Consider the following 9,250-nt stretch of genomic DNA (forward strand, 5'->3'; position numbering starts at 1 on the left):
CCAGAATAAATCTAGGTAGTCATAATGGTTAATGGAAGCTTCTTATAGGCCGCGCAAAGGACTCACCAAGGTAACGTGTGACAAAGACCAGCAGATACAAAACTTGTGATTTAAAAGATAAACCAGAGCAGCTCTACACTTCTGCGTCAGAGAATATCAGCGTAACTGATCGGGATGTCGTACACTAGAAGACTTCATCTTATGCAAAAGGATAAAGATGGATAATAAATGAGAAAAATCAGCTATTGAGTATATCAGTTTAATAAGCCGATTGATGAGGAGATATGATGCTGTCGCTCACCTGATAACCTGAAGATATTCATACTGGTCAAATGAACTTCCTAGCCAAAGCTGGAAGTTGAGAATCTGTGCGTCTTGATGTTGATGGATTGGGAGTAGGAATAGAATCACATCCACAATGAAGAGGATGTTAGTATTTAGCAATCATAGAGGTAATCGCAAGTCGCTGAGAGAGTGGGTAAAGTCATCCACGCAGATGTGATGGTATTACACAGTTGGCAAAGTGGATACTGGATAATTAGATATTGACACGAAGCCTCAGTTTGCGCGCCAAGGCCTGACACGAAACGCGTTGCGTAGTTATGCTACAATTGTTCAATAGGTCGGTCCGAATATTATTCCATACTACACAGACCAGCCTCATTCTTTTGGCCAGTCTTAGGTACCTGCTGGCTATACTCTGTACTTCTCTATGATACATCATTTACAGAGAGCTGAATATTCCAGTGCAAAGACCAAATGATTTCGATATTCGTCCTCTCTTATCTGATCGAATTTCTCACTCCATGCCTGCCTTGAAAGGTAATTTCAACTCAGTAATAGGATTAAATCACCAAAAGAGGATTTACCATTCAACACCAGCTTCTCATCAAAATGTGGTACTTGTATGCATGCTCTCGCCATCAGTTATACATAGCAAATGACCCTCGGCTAACTCACTCTTCAAGGCACAAATAGAGCTCTCTCTATCTAGCCTCTCCCAGTCTCTAATGACAACGTGCTTTAGCCTTTGGCTATCGGCAATTTGTTCATATAGCCGTTCTTTGTCCATCTCTAACTGGGCAAGCCTTTTTTCCACAGCAGTATCCAGATCGTGTGTCAGAAATCTGCCTCCTGGGACAATTATATTGAGGCTGGCAAGGTAATTGGTGGGCCTTTGGCGGGGATAAGACGTCCCAGAGAAGCTGTTTTGCCGATAGATATGCTGCCGATCGGAGTCAACACTCGGACCAGTCGGGATGTGACCATTGCGCGGGCCTGTGGGAGGGGCTGCTTGCGAGATTGACACCTGTCCACGACGAGTAGAACGAGCAAAGTCCTTCGGATTCAAATTTCCTCGGGGGCGAGTCGGGGCAGAAAGTAGGGATATCATGGAGCCCCGAGCATTGAATGACGGCTTGGGCCCTGCAGATATGTTGGGCAATGCAGTCTGGCCATACGAGGAACAGACGGCTCTCGGTCCACTTTGAGGAGTAGTGCTGGAAATTGCATCCGCAGGCTCCGGGTTATTCTCTGGACGCCCCAGCTTGGAGTCAGGGACACTACGATCATTTGACTGTGCAGCGATTTGCACTGAGGTTGGCGGCATATCTGTTGCCTCTTCTTCACCTTTGTGTTCGTTTGACGAGATTGTTTCAACTTGGCGAGATGAGGAATAATCAGAAGATACAGACAGGCGGCGCTGCGGAAAGTCTCTAGTCATTGGTGACCTGCTTCTCGATTCGTGCACCGTCGCACTGGTCCTGTCATTCAATAATGGAGATGAGCGTCTTGAGTCCGTACGAGAGCTAGAAGTTGAGTTGTGGATAGTTGAAGCAGCCCTCAATGAAGGCGAAGGCCGCGCCTGGCTTGTATTGTTATCCGGACGACGCTCTCGGAACTCTTGTGAAGAACTTCGTCGACGATGGCTTGTCGTCAAGGGAGTGATATCACTGGCACGACCTGGAACCCGCCTTAGGGGAGAAACAGACTTTTTGTAACGATCGACAGTTGATGGGTAGCGCTCTCGATTCGAGTAGGTAAAGTCCTGCCTAAGAGGGCTTTGATCTCTTCGTCTCGGGGTAGACCGACCGCGAGAGGTATCGCGAGGGCGGTCGCCGTATGGTGAACGCGGGCGCCACCCAATCTGAGGCGATCGGAGGCGTGCATCTCGTCTAGGCGAGAATCTCCTCGGGGCACTGTTTGTAAATAGTCCAGGCTCAGAGTCTCTGTGCCGGTAAGGGGGGCTCCGAGAATGACGTCTGAAAGGTAACGGTGAACGACTCCTTAAACGGCCGTAGTGTCGACTAGGGGAGGGTACCCATGTATCAGCGACAAGCCGAGGTGAACAAGTTCGTGTGGGAGATGCGTGACGACTGTAACCTCGAGGAGCTGGCGGTCGATAGCTCTCCCTACCACGGTGATCTTCGAACCTAGCATGATAGGCCCCATTAAGCAAAGAGTTGTTCCAAGAAGAGGTTAACGAAAACGCTACCTTCTACTGCGTTCCCAGTCCATCTTGCTCAAAGCTCCGCGACGTTCGACGTGATGTTGCTATAACAGCGTGTAACACCTGTCACCGGCATGTATGTAATGATAAAATTCCAAGACTGACAGAAAATGCAGCAACCCTTTTGTCAGGATGAGATGACGGGTGTTCCGTTCAAAAGAGGAATCTGTATCTTTTCTATGAACTGCAACATACCGAAGGGCTATCAGACCTTATCAGGAGAATGCCTAGTAATCGGCTTAGTCATTGCTTAACTAATAACGTAATCGGTAAGCGAGTGGCCATTGTAAGCCAGCGGCCACCTCATGTATTACATATAAAATGGCACTTTTTAAAAACACTGTGTTTATAATGCGATGCTAAGAGTCTAAAAATTTATAATATGAAGTAGTCTTATAACATTTTATAGGTAACAGACCTATAACTATGCTATCTATTAAAAGAGGAGAAATATACTAGATTACTAATATAGCTGTATCTACATGTATTATACTGTAATAAATACTTAAAATAGTTACTAATTTATTAGGAAAAAGCTACAGGTAATCTATATAGCATATAGTATATCAATCTAACTATTAAAGATTAATCTCTATTGCTAGTTAAGATACTGAGATCCTGAAAAGTGCTATTTTATAAAACTATATGTAATACATAAGGTGGCTCTTACAATGGCCACTCGCTTACTGATTATATTGATCAATGACTGTATGAGCAGAAATGGCCATTACGATTATGACATTGGAACATGTTTAGCTAATGCGCCAAAAGAGGGACGCCATGGTACAGGTACCTATGTTGTCGATCATAATTGGGCCTCACTGCTTCGTTCGTCGATCCTCTTCCTTCTTCAATCTCTTCCGACTCTCATAAGCGATCATATCACTCAAGTCTTCTTGGAAATCCCAGTTGGGATTGGTCTCTTGATGCTTATGCGACTCGTAAAGACTTCGTAGGTTTTCTTTACTCATCCCATCGCTCGCTTGTAATGCGTCTGGATCAACGGACACGTCAACATCACCAGGCTTCTTCCGTTTTCGATTTGGGTCCTCAGCACCGAGCACTGGCAAGCCCTCAGGAGGTGCCTTGAGATCGTACACTCTGTCGGCCCCAAAGAAACCCTGTACATGGGCCTGTTTCTCTGGGATGACCTGAAAAGCACTTCGACGCCCCACATGTTCCTCTGTCTGGGTACCTCGATAACTCTTGCGCACGTCAAACTCGCCTGTAACGTTCTCCGCACCAATAAACTCAGATGGAACGCTTGAGACTATACCGCCAGGTGTCTCTAATCCGCTGGGAGTCTGCACGCCTGTCTCAGTATCCACATCGTCCTCAGGTTCATCCTCGTTCTCCTCGCTTTCATCATCCGACGGTTCAGATTCTTGCAACTCGCCCCATAGATCTCTTTCAACAGGCTCTCCTTGTTGAACAGTTTGCTGTGGTTGTAGCACACCAAATATGTCGCCACCGTAAAGTGGCCGGTTATGTTCATCCACAGGCGGTTTGCCATACCCGCCAGGATGATAGCCCCACATGGCACCTGGAGGAGGAGGAGCATTGAGACCTGGAATTTTCAGAGCCGGATACGACGGCGGTGGTCCATATCGTTGTTGGTTTATCAACCAGGGCGGAGGTGCACCGGGCGGCATATTGAGAGCTTCTTTTAGCTCAGCGCTGAGCTCACCAGGGCGTAAGTGTCTAAGGTTGGTCTCATATTCTTTGCCCTCATAGTAAACCTCACCGTAACGAGTCAATTCCGGTTTCGTCTGGAAGCGGAAAAAGGCCTCATAAAGTTTCTGATAATCTATATCCAGTCTTCCCATTTTGGGTTGGACCCTTTCGCGTTGCTTTTGTTTCAGGGTTGCTTGTTCTTGTTTCTCCAAAGCAGCATCTCGCATTTCTGAGATACCCGTCTCCTGTATGAATTTTGGCAGGGCAAAAGGCGGTTTTTCAACCCCTCGTTTTGAAGACAGATACTCTCTTTTTAAAGACCAGTGAACAGGCACAGGAACAACATTTCTGTGAGCCTTGATATGGACGAGAAGCTTTGGGTCAGGGGCTGACGTGTCTGTCCATTCGACGATTTCCGGTTTTCGAACCATTGCCTTAAGTTCTGCGACAGAAAGCTTCGTCAATTCTTTTCTCTTCTTTTTTGATAATTTCGGTCCCTTGTTGTCTTCATCGGGGATTTCATCGTCTTCATCAAAATAGACCTCCGGTTTCTCAGGCTGTACCAATGGTCTTACTTCATCCTCATTATCTTCAAACTTTCTGGCAATATCCTTGTACATCTCCCATAGCGCATCGTCGGCGTCTGGGTCCAACTCCCAGGGAGAGCTATGGGCAGCATCGGGATGGCCAACTAAACGCGGGCTCCGCGTTTCGGACCCTTGATCGGAAGCATCATTATATTTCTCAACCGCCTATTTGACGTCAGATATAATTTCGCCGCATCAGATGGTGACTTTCGACTTACCTTCGTCTTTAAGGCCTTTTTCCTGGCCCTTCTCAGTTGATTCTTGCTCTGTTTCATGATCCGATTCGATCAGGGCAGATGAGATGTATGAAATCAAGAATACCGTTAGTATGACTTTGAAATGTGTTGAATACAAACGTGATCACTGAATCGGCTTGTAAGCTGTGCAAGAGACCTTTGATGGTGGTCAAATTGAAGTTGGTGCCAAGAGTTCAGCTAACTAGTTAGTTATCCGCTCCCGCTCTGACTAACGCATGCTGCTGCTAGGCTGAAAGAGCCAAGGCCCAATGATACCCAGTAGCGCAAACTTGCAAGTTGCAGCACTAGTAGTGGTTCGACTTTAGCTGAACCCTACTGTTGCACACTCTCCTATGCGCCAGGAGCATGTTGATTATTTATACAAACTTGTAGTTATGAGAAGTTTAATTTAGTGGTTACATATTGACGCCAAAGCGTTGTTAGGCCTATGAATACATCTGCGCCAAGAAACTGCGTCAACATATCATAGTGATGTTCACTTTATACTCCAAACAGCCGAATCAATCGGGCCACCATTTCCGTAATCAATGTTCTTTCACATTCCTTCTGGGTTCTCAGCTGGATCTGCAGCAGACTCTGTCCTTACATGGAGTTATTCCAATTACCTATATGTTTAACTCTCTTTGCCCCAGTTTGAGTACTACCCAGGCCGTGACACTTCGGCACTGGATTAAGAGCCTTGGCGATATCTCGAGCCATTATATGTTCGAACAATCGCATCAGAATATTATATATGTGCAAACTGAGGAACTGATCATGCCCAGTTTCGAATCTAGATTTCCGAAACATACAATACAATGAGTATACGTATACAACCAGCACGTGAATCGAAGGGAGAAGGGGGTGTTGAATGTGAAGTAGGTCGCGTACACCATTAATCCAATCTCGAACGCCTCCTTCAAAACATAGGAGCTCACAAGCCGCCGACTCGAAGAGGGCAACACTGATCAGGCAAGCTTTGTGAGATGGTTTCATATTCAAGCGGAAAGATGTCCCGAAGATCTTGAAATGGATTCGGGGTAACAATGAAGGTGAAATATACACGTCTGAACAACAGTGGCTTGCTTTGCATAAGGTATGTCGACGGATAGCAGATTGGACTATGACTGATGGATGCCGACCACACAGGACATGGTGAACTCCAGTATGGTCCTGCCTATTTCTTCTTCTTCGCCGATCGTGATTCTGTATACTGGTCAGTAGGAGTCTTTGAACAGGTATAGGTATCATACCAGCTGCAGTTCGCTTTTTCTTCGGCCTTCCCTTTCCCCTCAATTTTGCACTAGCGTAGTCAGCGATCAAGGTTTTGTCCTTAGTGTGTATTATGACATACATTTGAATGGCCTCTTCCCGATCGTCCTCATACTCGTCGAAGACGGTCAAGCCAAGTGGACGGTAGGCATCTTGCAAGTCACGGAATGAAACAGTCTTTCTGGGATACCATGCCGCTAGTGCAGGTCCTCGCAGTCGCTGTCGTAGAACTTTATTGCCCAGTCGCAGCCTCTGAGGATTAAAATTGAGTGAGAATATACGACATTGAGTCTCGAGATCATCAGCAAGGTAGCGCAATAATAGGGCCATGGATTAATTCGACAACATACCTTGGCCAACTCAAGTATCCGGCTACATGAAGCTGCCATTTTTGTTGAGAAGCTCACTTTCTGGTTCGTGAGTTCAGGTGCACGATGAGCGAAGGACGGCGGTTTGCGACATGGGTCATGTGACTGATGTGGGATAAAACTTTCCTGCCACGCGATAACAGACCACCACTACTTAAAATCTCAAATCTCGGTATTTCAATGGTTTTGAAAAGAAAATCTGTTTTTGATCCACCTGTGGACGGCAGCAGCAGAAAGACGAAGTCTCGTGCTGCCTCGAAGGACCCATCGCAGGAAGCTGATCAATCTTCACTGGCCTGCTGTATTGGGAGAGATGCTCAAGAGGCGCCTTTTGATGGCGAACGCTCATTGACTCGGGATCGGCGTTCTCGCCTACGCCTTCTGAAATCTTTGACTCAAGAGCTTGTAGACTCTATTGATCTTCTAAGAGATCATGCCGGGCATGACGTTACGGATGCTATTATCGAGTTGGACAAGGCTTTCCGCTGTGCAAAGGCTCCTCTGTCGCCCATCAGCCGTCCAGACAATAATTCAGTTGAATTCGCCCGTACGCAAGAAAATGGGAATTCCCTCAGCCTACCTGAATTACCTCCTATTCTGGACAGTTCACTGGAATTGGCGGTCTTTACACATCCTGGCTTGAGCAAGGATTCGAAGTTGACTTATGATCGCCTTGAGATACTTGGAGATGCTTATATAGAGCTGATCGCTACGAGGTTCATTTGGGGCAGGTATGAGGGTTTTTCTTCTGGTCAGATTTCGCAAATAAGGGAGCTACTGGTTAAGAATGAGACTTTGTCGGAGTTTGCGACATTATACGGGCTCGACAACAGAGCGTCAGTGCCACGGGACTTGCTTAGCCAGCCCAGGCGATGGACCAAGACTAAAGGTGACATCTTCGAGTCTTATGTGGCTGCAGTTATTTTGTCTCGTCCGAGTGATGGTTACCACGTTGCTGAACGATGGTTGACACAGCTATGGCTTCCAAGGCTCACAGATGCTGTGATACCGCGGACTGCTTTGGATGCAAAGGAGACCCTTGCAAAGAGAATTATGGGTAAAGGAGTTAAGCTCAAATATGTTGATGAGCGTTCACCTGCACAGTCGAGAGGTGGGATGCAGACTTTCTATGTGGGTGTTTACCTTACTGGTTGGGGCTGGCAAAACAAGCATTTGGGTTCTGGTCATGGACCTAGTAAAGCAGTTGCAGGGGATGCAGCAGCACGGCAAGCCCTGTTGAATGAGCCTCTTATAAGTAGTATTTCTCAGAAAAAGAAAAACCATGAGTCAACAAAGACATAAGCCATAACTAAAAATATCACTTCGGATTATTATCAAGCTATTATAATACTAGTGGTATGGCCGGTTATGGTATGATGGGGAAGATGATGTCTTGTTCTTTATTTATTATATATAATTAATAATAATTTATAGTTCTAGTAGCTATATGATATACTAAGGATCCAAGAAATATAATAACATCCCTATTGAGGGAAAGAAAGAAGAGAAAAAGAAAATTCAAAAGCCTTTATTATATCAATAAGAAGAAAACTATAGTAATAAAGTAAAGCTTACTATATATTTATAAATACTTTACTTGGTAAGTTACTTAACTAATAAAAAGAAAGTAGGACTAAGTAGTATAAAATAATAGAGTAAGCCTACAGTCTACTATAGGTCTATAGATACTTTACCTAATATTACTTAATTAATAAAAAGAATAGTTAGTTAATGGTAGGGGTACAGGGTAACAGGGGTACTTGTCTGTATAGAGTTGCATAACCAAACCGCTAAAATCGAATCCGACCCTCACCGAACCCGCAGCGGTTCGATTCGGTTCCTAGATTCAGAATCCGTAGTGGATTCGGGGCGGGTCAGGGTCGGATCCAGGGGGTCAGCGGTTAAACCGCAAGAAACCGTTTTGTTTAGTAATTACTAATTTCTAGTATTTCTTAGGAGATATTAGTATCATTAGATAGCCTAGTGTCTAGTCTATCTAGATTATGAATATCAATTCAAAATACCTAGTGGTTGGTGAGATATAAGCGAATAATCATTTCTATCATAGTTGGTATGAAAGTGGTGATAGTATATATATATATATACATCAACCTTTAACAATCACTATGGTTAAAGAATGATTTTCTAACCACCACCCATTCAAGCCTATAGATAATGAATTGATAATTTAAATATAGATTAAAATAGCCATAATTACCATATATTTCATATAAAAATATTAATTTTCTTTAATAGGCCCTAGGCATAGGCCTAAGATAAGAGAAATTGAAATCTAAAAACCACTGAAATTTTGGTTATTGCCAGGCCCTACCACCTACTAATATAGGCTAATAACTTCCTATCTAGGCCTAGTAGTGGGTTTTATGGTTAAACTCACACTAAATTAGAACAGATTAGGGTTAGTTCTAATTTCTAAAATCTAGACTTGAAACTGCAGTGGTTTGGTTCTAATAGGGGTTGGACTTGCCCGAACTCAGACCAAATACAACTATATGTCTGTATAACAGGGAGTCAGGGAAGATGTTCCCTAACTTCCCTTTATTATATTCTAAGCCAATTTTAATATATATATATATATAATCT

At 44.4% G+C, this 9,250-nt stretch overlaps 4 protein-coding genes across 4 annotated transcripts; 1 reads left to right on the plus strand and 3 right to left on the minus strand.

The window, feature by feature from the left end:
- Positions 1 to 617: 617 nt before the first annotated feature.
- On the minus strand, positions 618 to 2,713 carry AFUA_5G04410 (uncharacterized protein). The gene is made up of 2 exons (XM_077804755.1): positions 2,495 to 2,713; positions 618 to 2,432 (listed from the first exon to the last, which is right to left on the minus strand). Exons 1-2 carry the CDS (start codon positions 2,515 to 2,517, stop codon positions 890 to 892), a joined length of 1,566 nt encoding a protein of 521 aa, XP_077660893.1. The 5' UTR covers positions 2,518 to 2,713; the 3' UTR covers positions 618 to 889.
- A 400-nt stretch (positions 2,714 to 3,113) lies between these two features.
- Positions 3,114 to 5,197, minus strand: AFUA_5G04420 (U2 snRNP complex subunit CUS1). The gene is made up of 2 exons (XM_742808.2): positions 4,989 to 5,197; positions 3,114 to 4,935 (listed from the first exon to the last, which is right to left on the minus strand). The coding sequence occupies exons 1-2, from the start codon at positions 5,043 to 5,045 to the stop codon at positions 3,328 to 3,330; spliced, it is 1,665 nt and encodes a 554-aa protein (XP_747901.1). The 5' UTR covers positions 5,046 to 5,197; the 3' UTR covers positions 3,114 to 3,327.
- A 986-nt stretch (positions 5,198 to 6,183) lies between these two features.
- On the minus strand, positions 6,184 to 6,608 carry AFUA_5G04430 (mitochondrial 37S ribosomal protein mS33; the record flags this gene model as incomplete). The annotated part of the gene is made up of 2 exons (XM_742807.1): positions 6,184 to 6,212; positions 6,260 to 6,608. The coding sequence occupies 2 exons, from the start codon at positions 6,606 to 6,608 to the stop codon at positions 6,184 to 6,186; spliced, it is 378 nt and encodes a 125-aa protein (XP_747900.1).
- Positions 6,609 to 6,796: 188 nt separating this feature from the next.
- Positions 6,797 to 8,163, plus strand: AFUA_5G04440 (ribonuclease III). Its single transcript, XM_742806.2, has one exon. The coding sequence runs from the start codon at positions 6,827 to 6,829 to the stop codon at positions 7,946 to 7,948; it is 1,122 nt and encodes a 373-aa protein (XP_747899.1). The 5' UTR covers positions 6,797 to 6,826; the 3' UTR covers positions 7,949 to 8,163.
- Positions 8,164 to 9,250: the final 1,087 nt, after the last annotated feature.

The sequence above is a fragment of the Aspergillus fumigatus genome, chromosome 5, assembly GCF_000002655.1.
Source record: "Aspergillus fumigatus Af293 chromosome 5, whole genome shotgun sequence".
NCBI classification, from domain to species: domain Eukaryota; kingdom Fungi; phylum Ascomycota; class Eurotiomycetes; order Eurotiales; family Aspergillaceae; genus Aspergillus; species Aspergillus fumigatus.